The 27,341-nt window shown below is 45.1% G+C and overlaps 3 protein-coding genes across 8 annotated transcripts; 2 read left to right on the top strand and 1 right to left on the bottom strand.

Annotated features, from left to right (window-relative positions):
* Positions 1-239: 239 nt before the first annotated feature.
* LOC133395502 (solute carrier family 2, facilitated glucose transporter member 1-like) lies at positions 240-10,665 on the top strand. The gene is made up of 11 exons (XM_061664461.1): positions 240-332; positions 575-702; positions 3,741-3,842; positions 3,941-4,101; positions 4,890-5,130; positions 5,220-5,382; positions 6,420-6,607; positions 6,690-6,794; positions 6,899-6,997; positions 7,072-7,289; positions 7,517-10,665. The coding sequence occupies exons 2-11, from the start codon at positions 691-693 to the stop codon at positions 7,848-7,850; spliced, it is 1,623 nt and encodes a 540-aa protein (XP_061520445.1). The 5' UTR covers positions 240-332; positions 575-690; the 3' UTR covers positions 7,851-10,665.
* Positions 10,666-11,448: 783 nt separating this feature from the next.
* Positions 11,449-19,711, top strand: LOC133395516 (polyhomeotic-like protein 1). Of its 6 annotated transcripts, XM_061664488.1 has the most exons (15): positions 11,449-11,692; positions 12,304-12,359; positions 12,449-12,582; positions 12,782-12,898; positions 13,895-14,023; positions 14,168-14,335; positions 14,464-14,533; positions 15,206-15,978; positions 16,074-16,188; positions 16,251-16,405; positions 16,495-16,558; positions 16,982-17,069; positions 17,369-17,552; positions 18,049-18,253; positions 18,378-19,711. In XM_061664488.1, the coding sequence occupies exons 3-15, from the start codon at positions 12,454-12,456 to the stop codon at positions 18,527-18,529; spliced, it is 2,349 nt and encodes a 782-aa protein (XP_061520472.1). In that variant the 5' UTR covers positions 11,449-11,692; positions 12,304-12,359; positions 12,449-12,453; the 3' UTR covers positions 18,530-19,711. The 6 variants fall into 6 exon arrangements, with proteins under 6 accessions (XP_061520472.1, XP_061520468.1, XP_061520470.1 ...); XM_061664484.1 differs by having other exon boundaries at positions 18,049-19,711; XM_061664486.1 differs by having other exon boundaries at positions 16,254-16,405; positions 18,049-19,711.
* A 295-nt stretch (positions 19,712-20,006) lies between these two features.
* LOC133395519 (tyrosine-protein kinase STYK1-like) lies at positions 20,007-27,224 on the bottom strand. Its single transcript, XM_061664496.1, is given in 11 exon segments — positions 20,007-20,300; positions 20,302-20,329; positions 20,765-20,861; positions 21,856-21,896; positions 21,999-22,207; positions 23,423-23,491; positions 23,775-23,962; positions 24,375-24,596; positions 25,024-25,215; positions 26,296-26,378; positions 27,014-27,224. Coding segments are annotated over 10 exon segments (1,296 nt in total). The 5' UTR covers position 26,378; positions 27,014-27,224; the 3' UTR covers positions 20,007-20,132.
* Between the last annotated feature and the right edge of the window lie 117 nt (positions 27,225-27,341).

The following is a 27,341-nucleotide window of genomic DNA, read 5'->3' on the forward strand; positions in this document are numbered from 1 at the left end:
ATGCGCCCCCCCCCCCCTTCTCAGTCACGCTAGTTGACCGAGTAACAATAAAGCTATACTGTGCGTGGGTCCCCAATAAAGTGACCAAAGCAGAGGGCTGCATGCGTGCATGCGGCGGCCACCGTAGGACATGGCGGCGAGCGACGACGGTGCGCGCGCATGGACGTCAGCGGCGCGGTTGGGGGCGGGGCCACGTCACGACATCTTTTTTTTTTTCTTTTTTTTCCCCCCTTCCTCGCAGTTTTCCCATACATCCCCAAAACAAGACGAAGAAATAGGTCGTGGACGTGCTGCGCAAACATCTCTTGAGGCTCGAGCTTCTCCACGCACAGGTTAGATGACTCATAAATCAATCCTTTTATCCCGCCCCCCATCTTTTCCCAGGGCTCTTCTGTGGATATTTGTTAATAATTTCGGTAAAATTGCCACTTCAGCCGTCAACGTTGGTCGTCACTCCCCCTGCGTGGTGTGCTTTTCCGAGGGTCGGAATCCGGATCAGTTCGGTCCCGGTCCGGCTGAGGTTTAAGCACCGCGGACAGCGCCTAACTGATGGGGTCCGTTTGTTTCTTCGCAGCGGTGAGCGCAGACGGGCGGCTCCGAAGCGCCACCTGAGGAACGTGATCGTCTGCACGTCAGGTTTTGCTCGTCTTCGGCCTTCCAAATAATAATAATAATAATAGGTGGAAGACGATGGAAGGACAGGTCAGTGTTTTAAATTTATTTTTTTTGTTTACTCTTAATGTCAACATAACCATTCTGCCTGTATGCAAATTAGATTATTTCGCGTTTAATTCCTCTCAAGTGATGGCTCCTGATTTTAATTTTAGATGAATTTTGAGGTGGTTCGAATATAACAACACGTCTCAGAAACGCATGAAAGTCATGGCTCTTTAAATAAAAGGGACCAGTATTGTCTTTGAAGAGTTTTGTGTGGAAAATGAGTGCCATTAATCTTGTAACGATGCTTAATCGTCACCCAAGCTTTCATGTCATTGACGAATGAAGCAAGATGTGCACGCGCACGAGCGCGCGGATGCTGCGTCACTTTGTCATCGGACCCGCTGTCTGTCAGGTGACAGGTTTTTATTCTTTTTTAAATATTTGGAAGAGTAGAGGTCGTGCGCATGCGCGAGGACGTTGCTCCATGGTTGCTCATGGACAATGTCAATATGAGTAAAAGTCAAAAGTGTTTATATAAAAAAAAAAATGGGTTTTAACAAAGCCTCTACGTTGGAAAAGTGCAAATCAACCAAACAATTGAAAAATGCATTTATTTTATTTGCACAACGTAACAAAAATGACGATAAACATAGAAAATTGTAAGCACAGATCGACCGCCTGAATGAAAAAATTTTTATTATTCCTGAAATAAATCACTTCTATCACATACTCAATTTCAATTTGAATTGATTTTTTTAAATATTATTATTATTATGAAGGGGGCCTATCGGTGATCTAAACATGGCCCTTGAACACAAAAGTTTGCACACCCCAGCCAGCCTCTGCGAGACCATCAAATCCGCAAGCAGACTTGCGGATTTATTGACTCCTAATCGCACAGCGTCATTAAAAACATCATTTGCGTGTGCAGTCGCCGCTGTCCATAAAAACAACTTTACAGACCAAGCACATTTGCGTCCTTACACAGGACATCAAATCTTGTTGTTGTTGTTTTAAGTGCTTGTTGCGGTGTCTTCCTGCTGTGTTGCAAATGGTGCACGTTGTTTCGAGGAAAGGGTTGCCATGGAGACGAGGAGGGGGACACATATTATCAGTCCCCTTAATATTCCAAATGAGTGTTTCCTGCACTTGTCATATAAAAAGAGAGAAAAAAAACTTTTTATATATATAAAGAAACTTTTTTTTTTTTTTTTTTTGAGAAAATCTAAACAAACAAGCAAGTTTGTTGGCTTGTGACTCCTGACGACGCGGCATAATCTTCCTCAAGGCCCGTTTGATGTCTTTTCCTGTTTGAAATCTCTTTTTGTGAGCTCACATCCGAATTGGAAGTCGGCGCAGATTGCTCGTCGCCCCCTCCTGGCTCAAATAGGAACGCACATAAACATCACCTGACTCAAGGACGTCTTTGGTGTCCGCTGCACTTCCTGCCCTGTCAGCAGCGAGCCAGCGCACCGGGCACTGACAGAGCACCAAAAAAGACAAAAATTGCCAGTGGATTAAAACCATAAATCTTTCCATGGGAATTAACCACGTAGTTGTTCTTGACACAAATAATAAACTGATGAGGAAAAACACGTTGAAATACATAGAAGCGCATAATATAATATAAAAAAAAAAAAAATGTTTGTTGGATTACGTGTACATAATGGGGAAAACCTACATATCATACCTTGTTGACCTAATGACAAATGTGCACTATTTATAGACATTAAACTGTTGAAAAGCTTGCATTGTTCTACGCGTTCAAAAGGGTAAATGGGAGTCGAACCTTTTCAAAATCGCAGGCAAACTAATTGATGACACCGCAAGGTGGAGCTTTTGCGGTCATGTTTGTAAAAATGCGTGTAAAAAAGTGTTTGCTTTAGGGAGGAGGTGATATGAAAAAGAACATGTACGTTTTTGTAGCGATTTTTCAAATGTAACTCATATTTTAATCACGGAAATTTCCAAACGCAACTGTAATTTCATTACACATTTTCTCCTGGTAATGTATTGTCTTACATATATATATATATATATATATATATATATATATATATATATATATATATATATATATATATATAATTAAATTACCTAATCTGTTTCCATGTAATTAGTTACTCCCTAACACTGTCGCAAGTAATCCCAAATTATTTCTTGTTCCTCACGTTTCCCATTTGTGGGGGGGAAAAAAAAAAAAAAATTCAAATGCCACGCCATTCAAAAATCGGATGTGAATGCAGGAGAAATAAAAATAAATCAACATTGTTCGCCGGTTGAGAGGCGACAGCTGCGGGCGTGCCGTCGCCGTGACAACAGGCTAATCCAATCGTGACGTCGACTTTATTAACGAGGCACCCGATGGACCCCACAGAAGCTCGAGGGCCTTGATTACGACTGGCGCGTTCATCCATTTTATCCGTTAATTAAAATGTCTTTGTCGGACATTTTTCTTGAGTCGATTTTTTTAATTTTATTTTATTTCTTTTTTTGCTTGTGGCTTCCGCAGTTGCGACTTTCCAGTTTGGAGCATTGCGGTTTGACGGCTCAATGTATCATGTTAAACGTTTGAAATTGAAATGTGACCTTTGACCCTTACAACTCAATGGGGGGATAATGTACTTTTGATGTAAACAACACAAATAATGAGGTTGCAAAAGTATCACACCCTTGTGTAACTGGGGATGTGGCTGTGTTCAGGATGAACCGATCACTTTCAAACTCAAATGGGAGTCAGTGTTTCTGATTAACAGCTGTTCTAGTAGGCTTTTCTTGTCATTTTTGCAGCCACATGTGCACAAAATGCACTTGGCTGTAGGGCAAGCGTTCAAATCATTAATCCATTTTCTTTTTTTTCTATCTCAAAAACATGGCATTTGAACAAAGGAGTGTAGACTTTTTATGTAGATATTTTATATCATTGAATATTTGTTATTTGTTTGCACGGTGGCCCTGATGACGTCATTTAATCCATGAGCATTGTGGTGTTGCAGGTTGAATTGTTATATTTATGTATTTTTTTTGCACGATGATGCGGAATGGCGATTTGCGATCCATGTTTTTCCTTGCGGTCGCAGGGCAAGCAGGTGACAGGCTACCTCCTGTTCTCCCTGACCACGGCCGTCATCGGCTCGCTGCAGTTCGGCTTCAACACGGGCGTCATCAACGCACCCGAACAGGTTGACCTCACCTTTGACCTCCTCGTATGCGTATATTGTATACGTGCTATCGCTGCGGCGATTATTGAGTGCATTTGTTTTTTTGTGTGTTTTTTGAGAAACTGCGCTCGTTCTTCAATGACACGTGGTTGGAGCGTTACGGCGAGCCAATCGGCCCGGGCGTTTGCACCGTGGTCTGGAGCGTCACCGTCGCCATCTTTAGCGTGGGCGGCATGGTGGGATCCTTCAGCGTGGGCGTCATGGCCGACCGATTTGGCAGGTTGGGGATCGCACTTTTGTTTATGCAGCTCCTCTTGCTGCAGGTTAGCATAGCGACTGTTAGCATGTTAGCATTTGATCCAATGTCATATGTTCTATGTTAGAATTCCAACTGTTAGGAAGTTAGCGTTGGATCAATTCCCATTCCAAATAGTAGCTGACGACAGAGAAACATTTCAAATCGTTTGTGTACTCAGGTTGCTATTTTGCTAGATGCTAGCGTGCCAACTGCTAACATGTCAGAATTTCATCACTTTTTCTTTGAAAATGATGGCAAGATGTGACGTGCTAAACAAGCTCTTAGCACGTTTTTAACGAATGTTCCTATTTTGCTATGTATGAGCATATCAGTAGTTAGCATGTTAGCATTTAATCAATTTTCATTCAATATCATACCCGACTACAGGGCAAAATGTTAAAACACTTAACGAGCCTTAGCAATGTTAGTACCCACGTTGCTATGTTAGCATAGCAACTGTTAGCATTTGATCACTCATCATAAAATGTAGTGCGTGAATTCAGGGTAGAAAGTATAATCCTTATCATTCTGTAAGCGCTTTTTGCACTAATGTTGCTATCTTGCTATATGTTAGAACAACATTTGCCGACGCGTTAGCATTTGATCAATTCTTATTAAAAGTCATACCTGACTACAGCGAAGAAGTGAAAATCATCAATCTGCCTTAGCATGTTTCGTACTCATGTTGCGAGAATATATGTTAGCAAACTGTTAGCATGCTAGCATTTCTCTCGCCCTCGAAATGAAGTGATGCCTCTGATCCCCCGCAGGAAGCGCTCCATGTTCCTGGTCAACATCCTGGCGGTGATCGGCGGCCTCCTGATGGGGTTTTCCACCATGTGCTCGTCGTACGAGATGGTCATCGCCGGCCGGCTGGTCATCGGCCTCTTCTGTGGCCTCTTCACGGGCTTGACGCCCATGTACGTGGGCGAGGTGTCGCCCACCCCGCTCAGGGGGGCCTTCGGAACCTTGCACCAGCTGGGCGTGGTCGTCGGCATCCTCATCGCTCAGGTCGGATGCCGCTGACGCTAGCGTGTATATATTTACTGCATATCCGTGGACGCGGCGAAGGTGACTGCGTGTTGGTGTCGTGCGCGCAGATCTTGGGCCTGGAGTCGTTGCTGGGCTCGTCGCGTCTGTGGCCCGTGCTGCTGGCGCTGACGGTGGCGCCGGCCGTGCTGCAGTGCGTCCTGCTGCCCTTCTGCCCCGAGAGCCCCCGCTTCCTCCTCATCAACCTCAAGCAGGAGGAGGAGGCGCGCAAAGGTAAACCTCGACACTAGCATCATCATCATCCAATTGTATTTCCATAGCGTCTTTGGTACGTTCATCACGTCAACAAAAAAAAAAAAACAATAATAATGACAATAGTAATAGGAATTCATTTTAACATTTTCAACAAAGGCAGCCGTCAAAATGGAGGCCCTGTTATAGTGAAGAATAATTGGTGTGTGTGTGTGTGTGTGTGTGTGTGTGTGTCTCCTTGAGATGACAAACATCAGATGACATCAGGTTTTGACAGACGTTGACAAAAGTCTCGTCCATCACGCCGCTCGACGGGAACGAACACAACACAAGCAAGACACTCACATTTCTTTTCGCGATTATGATCAATATGTTCACAAACAAAACCAAAACAAGACATTTGCAAGGCTGTCCAGTGCATGCCAAGACAGCAGGTGGCGCCACCTTGCGGTTTTCCATCGGCTTTTATTTCCTACTGGTGGAAAAGGAAAAGCTTCAATGGAATGAAGAGAGGGTTTTTTTTTTTTTTTTGCATTTTTTTCCTAAAACAAGTTACTAGTAGTTTGTGGGAAAAAGTTGTATCTTCGCACAATAGTTTTTGAGGGAATATGTCATTATATTTAGAAATCTATATATATTTTCAAGAGAAAAATGATCTTGTTTGACCAATAAACTATACATTTTAGATGGAAATGTCCAAATTGTATCTTGCAAATTTTTTGAGATTTATTTTAGGCCTGAAAAGCAACATTTTGGGAGCAAAATTGATTTGCTATTTCGTCGTCAAAATGTTTCACAAGGAAGAAAACAAAGGTAACTTCTACATTTTTTAAGTATTTTTTTTCCACCCAAAAAAATGAAAAAAATGTATGCTTAGAGGGGAAGAAAAAGCACATATTTTTCCACCCCCCCCAAAAAAAAATGCTTTTTGAGGGGGAAAAAAAGTCAAAATGTGTGACTAAAGATATTTTTTCGAGGATGAATTTTTTTTAATCTGTCTATCTGGCTTCCTACTGATCAATCCCTCCATCCATTTATGCGTTTGTGTCCGCGTGCAGCGTTGGTGCGCCTGCGCGGCAGCGAGGACGTGAGCGGCGACCTTCAGGAAATGAAAGAGGAGAGCAGCAAGATGGCGCTGGAGAAGAAGGTGACCATCCCCGAGCTCTTCCGCTGCGCGGCGTACCGCCAGCCGCTGCTCATCGCCGTCATGCTGCAGCTGTCGCAGCAGCTGTCCGGCATCAACGCCGTGAGTCACCGCCTAGCGGTTAGCGCGACCGGCCGCCTGGCGCTCGTGAGGTTTGAAGCGGCGCTTGTGTTTGTGTGCGGAGGTGTTCTACTACTCGACGGGCATCTTCGAGTCGGCCGGCGTCCGGCAGCCCGTCTACGCCACCATCGGCGCCGGCGTCGTCAACACCGTCTTCACCGTCGTCTCGGTGGGCGCCCGCCGTCTTTTGTTTTTGTCCCGAAATGTTTCTTTTCCTCTCGGTGAGGAGATCTCCAAAATGTCACTAATGTCTGCGTGTTGTTCCTGGCGAAGCTGTTCCTGGTGGAGAAGGCGGGCCGCAGGACGCTCCACCTGCTGGGCTTGGGCGGCATGGCGCTGGCCGCCGTGCTCATGACCATCTCGCTGCTGCAGGTGAGTCGCCCGCGTCCCCGTTCACGCGGAAGCCGGTTTGACCCGGTCCGGCCCGGTCTCCCCGCTTCCGGCAGAAGGAGCTGGCGGGCATGAGCTACGTGGCCATCCTGGCCGTCATGGTGTTCGTGGCCATGTTCGAGCTGGGCCCGGGCCCCATCCCGTGGTTCATCGTGGCCGAGCTCTTCTCGCAGGGCCCGCGGCCCGCCGCCATGGCCGTGGCCGGCTGCTGCAACTGGACCTCCAACTTCCTGGTGGGCATCAGCTTCCCCAAACTTGAGGTGAGCGTGCGTGCGTGCGTGCGTGCGCACAAAAGGCAAAGGGAAAAAACTTTCAATTTTACAATAAAAAAAAAAAAATATATATATATATATTCATAGTAAAAAAATATCTATTCAAGTAAAAAAAGATATATATATATATATTCAAGTAAAAAGAACTTGAACTGAAAAATGTGAAATTGCCGAAATTTCTGCTGTATTTTTGCGAGCTTTACCGTACAAACGTGTCGTCGTCCCGCAGGAATTGTGCTGGTCCGTGGGTCTTCCTCATCTTCACCGCCTTCCTCATCCTCTTCTTCGTGTTCACCTTCCTCAAAGTCCCGGAGACCAAAGGCAAAACCTTCGACGAGATCGCCCGCAGTTTCGGCGCCTCGTCCCCAGGAGACGCCCGCCCTTGCCCCCCCGTGGGTGCCGACGGCGCCGCCCCGGCCGACGCCTCCCCGGCCAAGGAGGAGGAGAAGGAGAAGGTCCCCCTGGTGGAAAAGGAGAAGGTCCCTCTGGCGGAGAAGGGCGCCGGCGACAATACCGAGATGGTGTCCCTCAGGGAAGCATCCATTGTTATGGAGAGCGTTTAACTTTGTCCAGGAACGAGAGGATTTCACCACCCCCTCCAAAAACAAAACAAAACAAAACAAAACAAAACCCCCAAAAAGCCGACTCGGTTGAAATCCTCGCGTCCTTTGGCTGTTGCGCACATTCAATCGACATTCCGACCGAAGTCGGTCGCGCTCGTGACGGTTGGTCGCCGCGACGACCCAGCGCTTGGCCAGGGGGCGTGGCCTTCTCTTTGCTGTGTGTAACTTTGTAAGCTTAATGTAGCCACGAGCTGGCACAGGGGCGGGCGAACGGTACGCAAACGCTCCCTTCCCGTTTTTCACACAGCCCATCGAAAGTCTTGTCGTATAAATATTAATTTCGCCATTTTTCCCCTCCTAAAATTGTGGATTATATATATATATATATATATATATATATATATCATGAAATAATCAATTTTCAATTGAAAAATTGAGTTTTTTTTATTTTATTCAATAATTGGTTCATTGAAATATTGGAACTGATAAAACTCTAAAAATCAATAGTATTTGAAAATATTTAATATTTTATTCAATAATTGCTCCATTGACTGGAAATAATTCAAACAATTGTATTGTACTTTTTTATTACGAGTTGCTTCATTGATTTATTGAAAAATCATTCTAAAAATTAAGTTCATTGTTTGATCATTTTTAATACATACTTGATTGACTCACATTTACAATATTTATTTGTTAATAATAAAAGAATTCTCATCCGTTTTATCATTTATAATTAGTTGACTTAACCAATTAGTCAGTAAATAGAAATGGATTGACTGCACAGAGGTCAAATTTAACTTAAACCAATCCACAGGCTCATTTTGACTTGTTATGCAGAAAAATGATTAGCTCCTGATGACGTGTGACCTGTAACGAGTTTATTTTAATCATAGAATAATTCATTCCGATTGACATTTTATTCAGCCGAACCATATTTCGATGCACATTTGAAGTTGCGAAAGTGTTCTTGCCCGCCCCCGCGCTAACGCTAACAAATGTGTGCTTGCTTGGTGCTGTTACCACGGCAACCGTCCACCACGACAGTGTTGCAGCTTCTGGGAAAAGAAGTTCCTTAATTTCCTTCCCTCCACGGGGCCATCTTGTGCTTTTTTTACGGCTTTTTTGTTTATTATTATTTCCCAAGCGCAGTCGAGCCTTATTGACATTAGTGTGATTATTATTATCTTTTAGTCAGCAATACCAAAGTACATAAATTTTCCTTTTCAAGCTTGATGATGATATATTAGAAATCCCAAATATACTACAGCACTAAATGAGAAGTATGTAAATAACATAGAGAAATATTAAACTACAGTCTATATTGAAGAAAGAGATATTTATGTGCTCAAGATGTATTTAAGGTGGATGATGAAGGGAAAGCAATTTTCGATATTTTGAAAGCGATTATAGCTTCAAGTCGAACTGTGAAGTTTTCCGGACGTACGTTTGCGCTTTAGAAGTATTCCAAAAAAGGGGCAAAGAGTGCAATCGAGTGCCGAAACATTTCGTGGCGTGACGGGCGAGTGCTAATATGTCAAAAATGTCAATTTCTTAACTGTGGTTGCCTTTCATGCACGTAGACGGTCATTTTCTCATTCTCTCATTGATGCGACGAGAAAACGTTGAAAAATGCAACGTCATTGGCCTGCGACAATAAAACGTTGAAAAATGCAACGTCATTGGCATGCGACAATAAAATACTGAAAAACGCAACGTCATTGGCCTGCGACGACAAAACGTTGAAAAACGCAACGTCATTGGCATGCGACAATAAAATGTTGAAAAACGCAACGTCATTGGCCTGCGACGACAAAACGTTGAAAAACGCAACGTCATTGGCATGCGACAATAAAATGTTGAAAAACGCAACGTCATTGGCCTGCGACGACAAAACGTTGAAAAACGCAACGTCATTGGCATGCGACAATAAAATGTTGAAAAACGCAACGTCATTGGCCTGCGACAATAAAACGTTGAAAAACGTAACGTCATTGGTAGAAAGTTAAAAAAAAAACAGCTGGGGTTTCTCAACTTTTTGTTGTCACGGGGAGAAATCTTTGCCCTCTTAATCCAAACAAACGACTGTGTGTGTGTGTGTGTGTGTGTGTGTGTGTGTGTGTGTGTGTGTGTCCAAAATGATTGTGGCCACAAAATAGAGAAGAGGTGCGCACGTTCTACTCCTTCGTTCACCCCGACGTCCGCAAGTTGTTCATCGGAATGACAATTTAAAAGTCAAATATCGCAACTCGAGGCCAGTTATGCTTGTTCTTGTTGTTTGTCTGCCAAAATATTTCTACTTGGCAGGCATTTTTGTATTTATTTTTTGGTAAGACCATCTTGTTCCTTGAAAATCTTTAACTTGTTTTAAAAATCTTAAACTTATTTATTGGTTCTGGGTAAGTTTCACTTTAAATTAGCTATTTCCAGCCAAGCAAGTTCTAAGCGTGCACGTGTTCTCTCGCTCGTTTTTAATTTCGTCTTTTTTTTTGAGTCGGTGTGGCAACTTTGTGTGTTACCAAATGCGTGTTGTCGTATTTTGTTCGATTTCTTCACACCGACGCTGCACTTGTGACTTCTAATTTCAACGAAGGGTTTACAAGAGGTTGAAAAAGATGACGCGTTGTCGTGACGCACGCGCGCACACGACGATCGTCGCTGCTGCTTTGTGACCACCGTCGGAAGTTTGCGGGTCCGATTTTCACACGGTGACGTGTTATTTGTGCGCGTGCGCGTTGTTGTAGGCTGGATCGACGACTGACTTGTGTTTGTATTGTACATGTGGAACGTTGTTGAATAAATCCTATACACTATATCAAGACACGGAGTGGAGCGGTGGATTTTTTTTGGGGGGGGGGGGGGGGGGGGTCATATTAATAAACACTTCTAGTGAAATTGGGCCACTGAGAACAAGAGTGGGCCAATTCCATTGTTGTCATTTTGCAGGAGAGCTGAGTTCCATGTTTTGTGGCTGTGATCAAATGGATTTATTTACCATTTATTATATGGCAATGAGGGCTTTTTTTTTTTTGGGGGGGGGGGGGGGGTTCAGATATTTTTCCAAACATGACTTAAATTTTGAGGTGATATAATATGACACATTTTTAGCTACAACTCATATAAGTTTCATAGTTTGGGTTGGTACGTTTGAGGTTGTCTGGAAGAAAAACTGAAATTCGAAAAAAACTCCTTGCACGAAAGTGGTCAAATTAAATTGTAAAATTACATTATTGTAATGTTAAAAGTTGTTGAAAGAAAATAGAGAATATTTTTCTCTGCCACAGATGATGACTTTACACTGATCAAATATTTTTCTGCTCAATTAATAAACATCAAGTGCACATGCATGAGTGAATCAGATCCAAATCCAATTTAGATTTGTATTAATTAAATTATAATGAATGTATGTACCTTTGAGAATAATAATGCTCAGTTTTGATTGACATTGCCAGAGAACTATGACACATGTCTACGTATGTTTCAAGCGATCGATTGGCGATATCGATCGGCTGGATCGATCGGCGCTCGTTCGGGTTCGCTCGGGCTTTTTCGTCGTCAAAAGTGGGCGTGAGCCTGCCAACGTCAGTCGCCCGTGGGTTACCGCCGCTTCCGTCCAGCGGTGCGAGCCCACCGGAAACGTAAAAGCGACGACACCGAACCCAGACACACACACACACACACACACACACACACAGACAGACAGAGCTTCACCCACGCTGCAGCCGGAGGAGCCGGAGGAGAGCGGCGGAGGAACGGCGTCGGGAAGAGGCACGAGTCGCCGCCGATAAGGCGCTTGCCGGCCGGACGGCTGGCTGGACGCCCAGCAAGACACAAGCTAGCAGGTTCGGTGCCGGTTCGGCGATGCTAGCTAGCAAGCTAACGTTAGCTGGATTTGTTTTATTACATTAGGGTGGGGGGGGGGGAAACTGTAGACGGGCAGGTACCGAGACGCCTTAGTGAGCGGGTCGGTCCGTGACAGCGACACGTCAGCCCGGCCGCCATATTGGATGTGGCAGATCTGCCGGTAATCTCAGCAATTCAATGAAGTGTGGTTCAGAAAGATCAGGAGATAAGGTTGTAGTTCCGAGAGCAGGTTGGAGCCCCAAGGAAAAAGTCCAGTCCCAAGAGTACGTTATAGTCCTGAGAGAAGGTTGTCCCCCCAAAATGGTCCAGTCCTAAAACAAGGTTCTCGTCCTGAGAAAAAGTACTCGTCCCAACAAAATGGTCTAGTCCCAAGTGAAGGTACTAGTGCCAATAAAGTGGTCTAGTCTTGAGATAAGGTGCTACTCCCCAAATAATGTACTAGTCACAAGTGAAGGTTCTGGTCCTAGGAGAAGGCTTTCGTACACCCCCCGCCCCCTAAAAAAAAAAAAAGAGAGCTCTAGTCCCAAGTGAATGTACTGTTCCCATGTATATTCTCTACTAGTACCCCCCCCAAATAATTTTCTTCTAGGTCCAAGAGAAGGTTCTGTCCTCCCTCGCGGTTGAAATGTCAAAGTTCACGGCCAGGTACTCTGTTGCTATGTGTGAGCTTGCAATCCAAAGCCACCTTTGACTGACGTCTGTCCATCATTGCGTTCACGCACGTCTGTCCTCAGTAACCATGGAGACGCACGACGGGCAGCAACAGCGGCGGCAGGAGGCCTCGGCCAATGAGAGCGCTGCATCCGGCACCGGTGCCCGCCCCTTGGCAATCAACTCCATGTCGCTGTACGAAAGGCAGGCCGTGCAGGTGTGTGTGTGTGTGTGTGTGTGTGTGTGTGTGTGTGTGTGTGTGTGTGGCCCACAATGCATTTTGTGTCGAGGATTTGAAATGTTCTAATTTGGATTTTAGTCACTTTGACGAGTTGATATCGCACCGCACGCGTTGTTTGTTAATCTGTGCCCTGCGGTGGACTTGGCGGCATCCTCTCCCTCGTCTCCCTCGTCAGGCCCTGCAGGCGCTGCAGAGGCAGCCGCACGCCGCTCAGTACTTCCAGCAGCTGATGTTGCAGCAGCACATCAACAAAACGCAGCTGCGCAACCTGGCCGCCGTGCAGCAGGTCAAGGTGCGTACGCGTCTGTATGTGTGTGCGTGCGTGCATGTGTGTGTGTGTGTGAGACGAGTACTAGAAGGTAGAGGGCAGACCTCCACCAAGGGCCAATAAGTCGGAATTTTGTCATTAGCATTGATGTTTTGTTTACTTGGAAATGTTCGTAACGGTACCAAAAAAAAAAAAAAAGAGGATTTCCTGTTAACAAACAAACGGAAATAGAAATCTAACCTCCTTGGCGGAGGTTATAAAACATCAAAGCTCATCAAGTTATATTAGTTTATTAGTTTTGGCTAACTTGCTATAGTATGGCCCTAAAATAAAATCCAATTTTCTTTTAAAAAAAAAAAATCCAATTTCCTTTGTTCATCAAATGTTTTCCACCTTCGCTTGAAGAAAAAGCAAAGGACAATGAAATCTAAAACAAGTTTAGCTGAAGACAGAGCAAGAAATGTTTTACTTGGGTGCTATCTAGTGGCATCTTGGTGCCAAGGAACTATGTTGAAATAAATTGAGGAGCTTTATTTAGACAAAAGTAGTGCTTTGCTGCCATCTTGTGGAACCTTGGTGCCAAGGAACTGTGTTGAAGTGAATTGTGGAGCTTCATTTCAACAAGGGTAGTGCTTTGCTGTTATCTGAATGGCATCTTGGTGCCAACGAACTATGTTGAAGTGAATTGAGGAGCATCATTTTGTCAAAAGTGCTGCCATCTCGTGGCATCTTGTTGCCAAAGAACTATGTCAAAGTGAATTGGTCCATCACACAATAAACAATAAAATGCATGAATGGCCCACTATAAAGATGTTGGCGATACGGTGGAGTTGACAGGAAGTGTAACTTGTCATCCCTCAGGCGAGTTTGGGTTGCTCATCTCGTTACATCCGCGTAGCCCGCCCTTCCCGTGGCGCAGGAGCCAATCATGTTGCAGCGGGGCGTGTCCTGCCTCGAAACTATCGATCTGGCAATCCGGTGTTGGATCCGCGTGACCGGTCGTCATTGTTGTTGTTTCAGGCCGGCGCGACGTCAGACTCCGCGTCCGCGGCCGGCAGTCGGCCCGTCACCGCGGCGACCGCGTCAACCATCAGCCAGTCGCTGGTGCTGAGCGGCGGGGCGGGGGGTCGCGGTCAGATGTTTCTCAGGGTGCGTTTGGTGCTTCCCTTCACAATTTGCTCATCCACACTAAAGCTGTCCGGCTTACCCGGTCTAGAGAAACTAAAGTCGACTGACCCGAAGGGCGACGCGCTCTTGATTTTGTCTGAACCCTCCGACTTCACCTTCCCGCAGGTCAACCGTCCCCCGAGAGCACCCATCTCCTCGCAGCTCATCTTTATGCCGGGCCGAGCGCCGACGACCGCCACCGTGGCGACCGCCTCCGCGGCGACCGTCGCTCGTCCACCCAAAGAAGAAGTAGCGGCTACGATGTCCTCCGGCAGCCAAACGGACGGCGAGCTGGTCAGTGATGCCGTCCGCCGTTATGGGCCGGACCCGGAGCCCGTTGTTTTGTATAAAACGGATTCGCCTGCAGTCTGATCGAGGCTCTGGTGTGTCCTGTGTGGACCGCACGTCTTCTCCCGGCACAGAATTTGACAGTGAGGGGCGCGTCCTGTCCGAAAGGTGTCAAGACGGAGGTGCTCGAAAAGAGTGACGCAGGTGAGCAAAAACAGGAAGTCACTTAATATGCAGTACATTGAGGTAACACATACATCGACGCTTGCGAGCTTAATCACACGTCGATGGCACTTGTGGGTCGAAACCCTTATCTTGGGACTTGAATCTTCTCTCGGGACAAGAATCTTTTCTCTGGATTAGAAACTTGTCTCGGTACTAGAACCTCCTCGGGACTTTACCTTCCCTTGCGATGAGAACCTTCTGTCGGTACTAGAACCTTCACTTGATGTAGACCGTTTACTCGGGACGAGGAGATTCTCTCAAGACTAGAGCTTAATCTTGGGACAGCTGTAGAACCTTCTGTAGTGGCTAGAACCTTCACTGGACTAAAACCTTCTCTTGGGACGAGAACCTTGGGAAACTTGGGGCTAGACCATTCTCTTGGCACCAGTCCAATCTCTCGGGACTACGACCTTATCTGAGACTAGAACCTTCTCTGGTGGTTTGTACCTTCTCTCAGGACTAAACCATTCTCTCTGGACAAGGACCTTATCTCAGGACTAGACCCTTCTCTCTCTTGACTTGAACCGTCTGTTGTTGGTTTGGTTCTTAGTGTATCCTAAACATGTAAAGAGTAAACATTTCCAATCATCACATTAAACGTGACCTACATTATGTTGTTTTTGGGTCTGCCAAATTTTTCTCCATGTCCAGCGTCGTCCTCACTGGTCGCCTCCCCCAAAAAGTCCACTCACCCGCAGCCGTCCCCCATCAAGATCCCCACCTACCCTCAGCCCGCCCACTTTAAAGGCCACCCCTCCCCCCCCTCCTCCGGTTCCACCTCCTCCATCCCGTTCCCGCAGCTTCTGCTTCACGGAACCCGTACCCTCACCACGGGGACGGCGGCGCCCGCTGGCGCGCAGGCGTTGGTCTTGGCGTCCGCCGCGGCCTCACAGGCCCGTGCGTACCCGCTGGGCACGGCCGGCGTCGAGCCTATGCAGAAGAGCGCGCCGGGCGGCGACAAGGTGGCCCACGGCAACGGGCCGGTCCCCATCCAGCCCAAAACCGTGCAGGGGCTCCGCCTGCCCCTCCGGCTCACTTCCAAAAAACCCCCGCCCATCATGCCCGCCCCGCCGCCTGCCGACCGCCCCCCGCGGACGCCCCACGTCCCCGTTCAGATTGTGGGCGCCCGGCAGAGCGCGCTGGGAAGCGGTCAGGGGTTAGCCTTACTCAGGGGGGGCTGCGGTCAGGAGGGGGCGGCCGTCTTCACCAGCTCGTCCAGCCGGCTCACCGTGGTGGCCTCCGTCGCTTCCGGGGAGGGCGCCGTCCCGGGGCGAGCACCGCCCGCCTCGACCTCGCAGGTTCATCCGTGCCCCGGAACCCTGGTGCCCGCCTCCGCGCTGCCTCGTGCCCCGCTGCCCCTGGCGCAAGAGGCGCAAAGAGGGGCAGTGGATGCGCCCGCTAACGGCGACGCCACAGGAAGTCGGGTGAGGAGCTCCTTCATTCAACACAGCAGACACATGACGGGCTGTCAATCGATCCAAGACATCCGTCAATCAAACACAATTTCACATTTTTATAGAGCAAGGATGCGGCGCTGAAGCGCAAGCTGGAGTCCGGCGACGACTTCGTCCCCGAAGTCCGACGGCCGCCGCCGTTACGAGATGACGACTCAACTCTGGCCAACTTGGACGCAGGTAGCCACCGCCCAAAGTCCATCAGAAGAAATCCACTTTGACACCTCCCCTTCCCTTTCCAGCAGTTTCCGCCGCCCCTCTGGCCTCTCCCTCACCGTCCCGTGGCGTCTGCGGTGCGGGTGAGAGGGCTCCTCCCCCCCAAGCGGTGGCGAAGCCGCACATCCTGACGCATGTCATCGAGGGCTTCGTCATCCAGGAAGGCGCCCGGCCTTTTCCGGTGAGTTCCCGGCGGGAATGCGTTGGCGTCAAAGTTCCTGACTGAAACGCTTTTAAAACGCCACTCTGCCCCTCGCCTTTGACTGACAGGTATGCGGGCAAATCAAAGACTCGGCCGGGGAGGACTTCGCTTCCTCTGTAGCCACGGCAACAAGTCAGAGACAAACTTTTTTTGTAATATCATGATTTGCTATTTTTTTTCGTCAAAATGAAACTCATTACAAACATACTTCCTTGGCACCAACATGCCACCAAACGATGACAAAGCCCTACTGTTGTGTAATTGAAGCTCCTCAATTCACAAGACGACACCGAAGTGATTAGTTTATTGCTTTGTCCTGAGCACGGAAAAAGAAAACAGGTGTGTTTTTTTAGCGAACACCAGATGATATGTTCGCCCCACCCCAATCTGCCAATGTCGAATTATTGACGTACAAAAACACATGAAAACACAAAGAGAATCTGTGCGCATTCACTAATTTGGAGAGGAACGAGTGTGCGCGACATCTTGAGTGAAGAATTTTCAAATGAATTTCATCACGGTCTCTCCCCCCCCCCCCCCCCCCCTCCCCCGCAGTGCTGAAATGCGAGTGCTGCGAGAAGTTGGCCCCCGCCAGCCATTTTCCAGGAACCAAAAGGTTCTGCTCCACCTTGTGTGCAAAGAGGTACGAAGCAAGCGTGCAGCTGTCACACTTTGTCCATTTATTGTCTGCATGTTTATGAAGACTGGAAAACAAAAAACAAAAAAAGCATGTACCAAATATAAAAAACTTCTCCTTAAATAAGATTTAATAGAAGTACAAGCAAACAGTTCTTAATGCAACTGTATTGGACTTAAAAGTTCAATACAACTGAACTGCACTGAGGCGTACTTCGGCTTATTCATGAACGGCAATTAGAGGAGGCCAGGAACCCCGGCCCACCCGGTCTTCGCCTCTGACGTCGTATGTTGTGGTTCCGCAAGGCACAAGCTCACCTTTGGCAGGCGGCCATCTCGGGAGCATCGAAGTCACCTCTCCAACTCGGAGGAGGAATGCGACGTGGCCCAGAGGACGACGACGAGGAGGAGGAGGAGGAGGAAGGTGCCGCGCCGGACCAGCTCGGAAATCGCTAGCGCCAAGATCGCGGGCCAGTCGCTGTCGCTCAAGGTGGGACGGGAGCGAAGGATGATTTTAGCCTACTTTTTCACCGCTGTAGTTTGAATGCGTGACGTATCTGCTGAAAAGATGGTGCGACGTGAGATGTATTTACATTTCAACAGATAAGTTGATACAAAGAACCCCAAAAAAAACAGTCTTCGCAAATTTGCCCAATCATGAATTTACTAACAGAACAGAACTTAGCCGCTGTTTTTTTTGTTCCAAAACATCTGCATTGAAGTGAGCGGAGGAGCTCCAGGATTAAAAAAAAAAAAAAAAAAAAAAAAAAAAGATCTTGTTCCCCTCTCTCTGATATTGTATTATCACCGCTGTGAGACAAAGCTAACAAATGCTAGCAAACAATGCGTAATGCCATAGACGGGCTATTGAAGAGCATCGGCGTTGTGCCGTTTTAACCCTTTAAGCAACACATTTTTGAACACAATCTCAAGTTTTCGTCATGTTTCAAGCATTCTGAACGCTTCTGTTAATGCGCGCACCGCAGCACCTCTCCGAGTCCAGCCGCTCGGACAGCGAGTGGAGCGGCGAGGACGACGACGCCGTGTCTCCCTCGCCCGCGTCCTCCTCGGCTTCCGGCCGCCGCCGGCCCCCGCCGTCGCCGCCGCCCGCCAAGCAGATATCCGCCGCGCCTTCGAGCCCCGCACATTGGAGTGTGGACCAAGTGTCGCAGTTTATTTGCTCGCTACAAGGTGGGAAGCCTTTAAAGCGGCGCCGACGTCATTATCTGAAGACACAAGACGGATGCCCTCGGTGTTCCGGAAACTTCTCTGTGAAAGAGGGCTCCTGTTTCTCACCCGGCACGTTGCGTTTCAGGCTGCGAGGATCTGGCGGCGCTCTTCTTGTCGCAGGAGATCGACGGACAGGCGCTGATGCTGTTGAAGGAGGACCACCTGGTGTCGGCCATGAACATCAAGCTGGGCCCCGCCCTCAAGATCTGCGCGCACATCAGCAACCTGAAGGACTGATCCGCTAGCCCAGGTACCTCCGACCTTCTGACTTTGTCTCCTCTCCTGTTCCGATTAAGGCCCGGACTCGTCCCGGACTCGTCCTGTTCAGACGTCCGCAAATGTGAACTATTTTTTCTTTTTTCCACCTTTGTGACAAACGTAGCAGAACTCTCGTGAGAAACTCGAAAGCTGTGTCGGGATCGCTCGCTCTGCGCCGTGTTGTGAGTTTGCCGTTTCGTAGCGCAGTTCGAATGTGTCGTTAAGTACAGTGGTGCCTTGAGATACGAGTGACCCGACTTTTGAGTTTTTCAAGATGCGAGCCTGTCGCGCTCGCAGTCACGTATTATTTATCCTCCGCGGAGAACAGCTAATATTAGTACCGTACTGATGAGCTTGAGGGGAGTCGAGACGTCTCGATGAACACGATATCCGACCGCCTGTGGTTTTTAAAATATGGCATAATACAGACATGGAGACACATCAAGAAGTGTTTCCCAACGGACTGCTGTAATATGAATCGTTTTTTACGAAGAATGAAAAAATAAATGTCTATATATATAACAACACATCTGCATGTGTTACTCCAGTAACTCCTGTTACTTAAAGGGTTATAGCACCGCGACACTGATGCTATTGATGAGCCCGTCTCGAGCGTTTTGTGTCGTTTGTCAGCATTGAGCTAAACGGACGCTGTGGTTTCAACGCACAAGGTTCAGTTCTCTTTTAGCGCTTGGATCCACAATTTTTGGCTCACAAGTCAAAGCAAAGAAATTGGCCGAACAGTGGCTCGTATCTCAAAAGAAACTCATAACCTGATTCAGTTGTATTTCAAGGCAATAGTGTACCTGTAAGAAAATGTCTTCCACAAACCCGATGATGGAGTTTTGGTTCAGTATTTTTTTTCCCTCTTTGGAAGTGGCGACCACGCCAGCAGGCACTTGTGATCTTCTTCTCTGTACAACTATTTTCTTTTCTTTCTTTATTTTTTAAAACGCATCTTTAATCATCTCCATTAATGACATCTTTGGGTCTTTTTTGGACCGGACCGCATTGACTTTGGACATTGGGCACTTTTGTTTCTTCAGAAGCGGACCACGGAGACCTTCTTCAAGGCTTCATTTCAGCCTAAAGACAGGCCACAGGTTTTTAACAAAAAAAATAAAATATTTTTTTTTTTTTTTTTTTTTTTTGCTTTTTTGCTCGTACTTGCGAGGGGACGTTTGGATCTCCAGGCCAAACTTTCTTTTCCGAGCATCTTGCACTTAAAGCAGCGGTTCCGGCTCGTGCCGATGTCCCTGATGGAGAACGAAGAGAAACTGTGAAACTCGTGTCTTGTGCGTATTGTGCGTGTGTGTAATATTTATGTATTTATATTGAAACTCTGGTCTTCTGTTTGAACCTTGACCACTTTCTGGGTCTTCTCTTGAGGGGAAAACCTGTATGAGGGGCTGCCAGAGACGTCATTCAGGATGATATGAAACGCTCTCACACGCCATTTTGAAAAGCTCTCATATAATACAGTAATCGACATTGTATTTACAGTACCAAAATATACAAATGCTATCAGTTTTTCTCCGTTTAGCAGCAAAGTGTCTCGTCGAAGGTGCCCCGTGTCGTCCGATCAGAGCGCGGCGTAGTTGTAGGCCTCGCCGTAGCCCGCCTCCCGCAGGTACTTCTCCGTGTCCAGCGGTCCGGCGGCGCGCACGAGCGTCCGCCCGTCGGCCGTCATCTCTCCCGCTCGGAGCTCCTCCGCCAGCGTTGCCGCGGCGATGCGCCGCCGGGGGCTGCCACTGGCAGCACGAAGACATGACGGCGAAGCTGCGGGCCCATCGTACGAGCGCGTTAGCGTGACTTATAATATTTGGACTTTTCTTGAGAAAAATCAAAAACAAAAAAAACAACTTATATTCTCATAAAATTCAAGCATTTAAAAAAAATATACTGTTTAGTTTGAATAAATCTGACTTATTCCAGTCAATTTAAAACTTTTGTCTGAAAAAATGCTAAAAAGGTCACAAACGTAACCGCAAGAAACTACATCAATTAAGAGGTTTTATGTCGAAAAATGAATACTTCATCATAAAATCATATATGATGTGGAGAAAAAAAACTATCAAAAAAAAGTCTTTATTTCAGTAAAAATTGTGATATATTTCTCTCCGGGGGGCTCCACTGGCAGCACGAAGCTGCGGGACGAGCGCACCGCGGTTCGGATTCCGCGTGTTAGCACGTTAGCACGTTAGCTGTACTCACAGTTTGTTGGAGCAGCCGGGCGGACGTCGCAGGTAATTTCCTCTCTGGAGGTGCTGCAGGAGATCGGTTGACCGCAGCTGGGCGAACGGGGGCTCACCTGCATGTACGCAACATCTACTGTATGACTGGCTATACTAACATAATAAATGGAATATTATATTACAACTTAATTAAAAAAAAAAAAAAGAGACTATTCTCATAATATGCTTTTTTTCCCCCCTCAAAAATATAACTTAATTCTCGTCTTGTAATATTGCATTTATTTTTCCTCCTAAAGTAATTTTGTGCATTTAAAAAAAAAAAAATGTCATCTAATATTACACATTTTACTCAAAAAATACGTTTTACACCTTGAAAAAATAACTTTTCCTAATATTGAGCTTTAAAAAATGTTTGGGAAAAAGCAAGATGTTCTATTGTGAGAAAGAAAATGGTTATTCTCATATTATATCTTTTTTTCCTAAAGACAATCCAACACTATCTTGGAAAGAATACAATTTTATTCTCAAAACATTTTGACTTTATTTTCATAATATATAAAAAAAAAATATATATATTGGGAAAAAAATTTCATTATACCCAAAAACTATTTTTTTCCTCCCAAAATATAATTTAATTCTTGTAATATGTAGACTTTCCTTGGAAAAATATTTTTATTCTTGAAATGTAAAAACATTTTTTTTTTCAAATTAAGACTTTTTACCTAAAATGATGACTGAATTCTCGTAATATCACAACTGTTAAAAAATAAGATCTTTTATCTCCCAAAATTGTATTTTATTGTCGTCTAGGGAAAACTCTTTTCTAAGACGTTTGATTTAAAAAAAAAAAAAAAAAATATATATATATATATATATATATATATATATATATATATAATATGAACATTTTTCTCTTGAAAAACAACAATACTGCCTTTCGTCTTGAAACCTGATCATTTTGGACAAAATAAGATTGAATTCTGATAATATATACAACTTCATTGATTTTTGTTCTCAATGAAACATGACTTAATTAATTCATATACTCAGGTTGACAACGTTTTGCTTTGGCTAAACAATGACTCCTTTCCTGTTTGAATGTTTTCTTACCTAACGTGATCATCTCGTAGAGCAGGAGCCCAAAGGACCATCTGCGGAAGGCACGCGCATTGATGTCAATGAATTTTAAACGACATTTTTGTTTGAGGGGGGGGGGGCAAGTTTAATTGTTTCAGGCGAAGTTCGTCACTCACACGTCGCTGCTCGGGCTGAAATCTCTCCCGGCGAGCACTTCGGGCGCCTGCCACTTCTTCAGCTCGGTGGCGTCCGCGGCGTTTGCGGCCCGGGACTGGCGGCGGTAGGCGGCGCCCAGACCCCACAGCTTGGCCGTCAGGTCGCCGCCCACCAGGACGCTGCGAGCACCCACGTTGCTGTGAACGCACTGGCGGCTGTGGAGGTACTCCTGAGGGACGTTCATGCATGCAAATTATTATTTTCAAACACTTCAAATCTGACTTTATTATTATTTTTATCTCTAAAAAAAACCCCAACAAATTTATTCTTGTAACATTACAATGTCCTTTTTTTAAAAGAAACTTTTACAATTTTTATTCTTGTAATATTTAGACGTTTCCTGAAACAATACAAGTTTATTCCCCCAAGATTAAAACTAAAAAAAAAAAAAAAATATATATATATTTTTCAGCTTGAATAAATACAATTTATTCCTGTAAGATTAGAACTTTTTGTCTTCGGGGGGGGGGAAAAAAAGTTTTTAAAAAAATCTAATTGTAATAAACTGCATCAATCCCCAGCAAAATATTCTGACTTCATTTCCGTAACATTGATTTATTTCTTGAAACAAATTTATCTTGGGGGGAAAAAAAAAAAAAAAAATGTATCTTGAAAAAAATGTTTTCTACGCATTCTTGAAAAATGTGGCATTTAAAATACCTGTATTCTCGTAACTTTTTTTTTTCATGTTGGAAAAAAAAAATGATTTGATTCTTGTAATATTTGGACGTTTCTTGAATACAACCTCACACATTTTCAGTTTGAATAAATACGACTTATTCTCGTACGAATACAACTTTTTGTGTTGAAAATAATCAATAATCTTTGGAAGAAACTACGTCAACTAACATCTTTTCTCTAAAAAAAATCCCTTCGTATTAATGAGACTCTTATGTTTATGATTTTTTTAATGAAATCTGACTGTTGTCCTATAATTGCAATTAATTTCTCGCAAAAATACAAATTTGTATCTTGAAAAAAATATTTTCATTCCCCAAATATTTAGACATTTAGTTGAAAAAGAAAATATAGCTTTAATCTTATAAGATTAAAACATTAAAAAAAAAAGACTTTTTAGCTGGACTAAATGAATCAGCAAAAAACTACCTCAACTAAGACTTACCGTCATGTTACGACTTTTTTTTAACACCAAAATACTGACGTGAAAAAACCCCATCATATGTTAAATTAAATGTCTTGATGAGGACTTTATAGATCTTTTATTATTTAGTCCATACACTCTGATAATGATTACGTAATGAGCAAACACTGTGCGTTCTTTGACAAGAAATTTGTGACGGTTATCTGGTTGACATTGCGACGACAACGTGTCTTGAAAAGCTGCTCAAACGTTTGTCAACATTTTAGTCAAATGGGAACCAACCAGAGCCGAGGACACTTGTGTTGCCATGGCGAAGAGCCGCTTCTCTGTCATCTGGTAAGGAGATGCATCCTGCATGCATATAAAAAAATAGTAATAATAATTTTCATGTTGATTAGCTTGGTCATATCTGGCCCGGTGAGCATTTCCATTATCAAAAATCCTGTGATTTTCCCTTTCCCAGTTAACACGGATATTTGACTTCTAAAGCCGTCAATGGCAGTGAATGTGTTACAAAGAAAAAAACGGAACGGAAGCAACTGGACTTGGTGAGATATTGTTCTCCTCGTGTTGGGTGTCGCTAGATCTCGTTACGAGGTTCACGGTTGAATGACTTGATGAACGAAGTGCTGACCGTGCGTCTGCATCTCCACAGGAAGCCCAGCAAGTCTCCGTGTCGCAGCTCCTCCACGACCATCACCGCGGTGGACGGCGGCGTGGTCACCGAGCCCAGCACGGCCGGGAGGAACGGGTGCGGCCCCAACCCCGACACGAACGAGGCGAAACCCAGGAAGCGACGCCGCTCCTCGCGAGCGGCCGAGTCTGCGGACGAGGAGGTCAGGTGACAACGTTGTCTTGGAAACGCTTGCAATAACATTGAAGATAGCATTAAACAAATATGCATTGCTAACGTTATATAACGTAATGATCGTTCCATATTTGACCTGCTGTGTAGACACCCGGGGATCAACGTGCTAAACTGACTTACAACCTATAACTTTACAGAAAAGAGTTTTAAAAATGTTTAACAATAGTCGCTACAGTGATTCCTCTAACCCATTATTTAGGAAATACAAAGTACTGAAATTTTATGATCGAGTTGATTTCGGAATCTTAAACTGTGAGCTGTACAAGGCTAATAAAAATGCCTTGCCAAAAATATTCAAATAAAGTTAGAAAAACAGAGTATGCAACTACAATCTGAAATAATTAAAAGTATTTAAGTATTTAAAACCTTTGAGCACCCTCAGTACGACGTCCTTGTGGTCCACGCGGGCCCGGTAGAGGACGACGCTCTCGTCGGTCGCCATCGACAGCGTCCGCGGCAGCGCGGCCACCTGCCCGAAAGAGCCGAGACGCCCCTCCGTGGTCACCCGCGGTACTGCTACGCCGGTTGCCCTCTTGTGTACGGCCATGGGCACCTCCTCGTGTTCCAGCGGGTCGATGCCAGGGGGCGCTGGAGAGAGACGGGAATACATTAGAGCATGTATTGTGTGCTCCGTTCGTACGTGTGTGTGTTAAAGTAGCAGTTGAAGGTATAAAATTGCCATAAACATTTGGCTCATTTCTGATAGCTCGTCTAAAGCGTTTCATATTATATGTTAGCACTGAGCTTGCGGACTTTCCTTATATAGTTTGAGTGAATACAGTAATCCCTTGCGATATCGCGTTTCACTTATTGCAGCTTCATTGCATCGCATATTTTTGGGGAGGATCAGTGAAGCTAATGCACCCACTCATTACAATATGGAACAAATGCTAGTAAAGAGCAACATTTAGCTTGAGTTTCTACAACCTGAGATTGGGCTAAAACAATTGTTTACATTGTCTCCGTATGGAGGATTTTCGCCCACGGCTGGTGATGTTTTGTGATGTGCATTTACCATCAATGCCCTGCAGGTGGCGCGTTCGCCTGTGCCGTGAGCGGCCGAAGCGTGCCGGCGCTGCGTTGGCGGCGCGTCTGACGCGCTTGCGGTGCAGGTAGACCAAAACCAACATGGTCGCGATGGTGATCACGCTCCCGAGGAGGAGAAACACCGGGATGATGATCACAGCCTGCTGATACGTCACCACGACTGTGGGAAGACAGGGAGGAAAATTCAGAATACAGTGATGGATGGATGAGTATAAGCAAAGGGGGAACATTTTCTTTATATTAAAACAAAATCACTTAAAAAAAACAAATTAAAAAAAACATTTGAAATATAATTTTTTTTTATTTTTGATTTTTTTTTTTCCCCTTACTGGTTTTGTGAAAAATATTTATAAATATTAAAATCAGCAATCAGATTATGTGGGGGGAAAAACTCCAATAAAATCAGAAATTGAATGTTTGTGGGGAACACTTGAAATCTGATTTTTCCGGGGGGGGGGGGAGAAAAAAAAACTAATCTGATGTTTGTGAACAATCAAATTCTGAAATCAGATAGTGGGCAAAAAAACCCCAATTAAAATCAGGAATCAGATTTCTGTTGGGAAAAAAATGGCTTGAAATGTCATTTTTCCAGGGGGGAAAAAAAAATCACATCTAATTTTTCTGTGTTTAAAAAAAAAACAAATTTGATTAAAAGCAAAAATTGATTTTCATGGGGAGCAAAACAAATCAAAAATCAGATTTTAAAAAATACAAATGTGATTTTTTTCCAGATTTTAAAAAATAAAAATGTCATTCTTTTTGTGGGAAAAAAAAAGATTAAAAACAAACCTTGATTAAAATCAGAAATCAGATTTGGGTGAAAACAATCACTTAAAATTCAAATCGGATTCTTTTAGGGGAAAAAAATCGCTTGAAATAGGATTTTTCTGGAAGAATTTGCTGATAAACTTGTTTGGTGTCAGGACAGCAACAGGAAATCCCAGAATGGGGGAAATGGGTTTGCTGTTCCTTAAGTGGGAAAAATCACTTAGCATTGGAAATGGGATTTATTTATTTCATTTTTTTATTATATTTTTTTTTCCTTCTCGATACCGTCCAGCCCTACCATGTATAAATGTCCCACATGTACTGAGTCATTCTGCGTTTTTCGTCATCCCATTGAGGGGGCGCATCAGGGGGCGTGTCGGAAATGTCGCTTTGTGTTTCAGCTTTTGCGACACCGTGGAGGCAAAAGGTCAAAATGAAGGAAAGCGGAGATGAGGCCGTAAAGAGTTCTTACTGCATAAGTTGTCAGTCGGTGCGCACGTCCTATTTGTTGTTGTTGTTGTTGTTGTTGTTGTTGTTGTGGTGTTGGTTGCCATGCTGGAATGGAACACACACACATTGCAGTTAATAAGTTATTACAATGTTACTCCATTGTTATTACAATAGTACAATTTAGTCATTACACACTATCAGGTAGTTCTGTTCCAATATTCACACATAACTTTCTTCTCATAATATTACTTTTTTTTTTCTTAACGACTAAAATCTCGTGATATTGTGACTACTAATGGCCCTGCACGAAGCTTACCCTACTGTAGCTTTCAAATCACTTCGTTACTCAAACATGAACGTGTTGGCATGAATTGTGGATTAGTACAGTCTTCCCCCCCCCCCACACACACACACACACGCACACACTGTGAATACATCAGAACCAGTTTGCCTCCATATTCTTTCAGTGCTGCTTGCACAACAACATACCATGTGTGTGTCTCACACACACACACTGACATTATACTGTCCCATATTCACTGCATTATACACATTTGACTTTTTTTTATTTTTTGAAAAGGAACCAACTTTTGTAGCGTATTCAAATGTATCGTGATACACGTGCGTAGTCTGAGCCAATAATAAAAGCCACAACGGTTCTTAGCCTGTTTGCTGTGATTCTCGGCAGCCACGTTGACGTATTCCCGTTTAACAACAAGGCAGCGCTCGCCGCCTTTTACCTTCGTGACTGGTCCGCGTCCTCTCAGGTGTCAAAGTCATGGCGTCCGCGGGCCCCCGCGTTCATGTTGGCACATCAGGATCGGGATAGCTTCCGTGCGAGTGTCAGAACGTGTGTGTGTGTGTGTGTCGTCGCCTGCTCGGTCTCGCCTGCCCTCGTGACACACCCGCAATCCTGTTTTGCCGCTGAAATGTGACATCATCGGCTGAGCTCACAGCTAATTCATTGCTTTGTTTGTGCCCTGATTTGCGCTGAGTAACGCTTGAGGCCTCGGGCCCGTTTCGCCACGTCAACACGACGGATGAAGAAAGAAACGTCAGAGGAAACGC

The sequence above is a fragment of the Phycodurus eques genome, chromosome 20 (assembly GCF_024500275.1).
Source record: "Phycodurus eques isolate BA_2022a chromosome 20, UOR_Pequ_1.1, whole genome shotgun sequence".
Taxonomy (NCBI): Eukaryota; Metazoa; Chordata; class Actinopteri; order Syngnathiformes; family Syngnathidae; genus Phycodurus; species Phycodurus eques.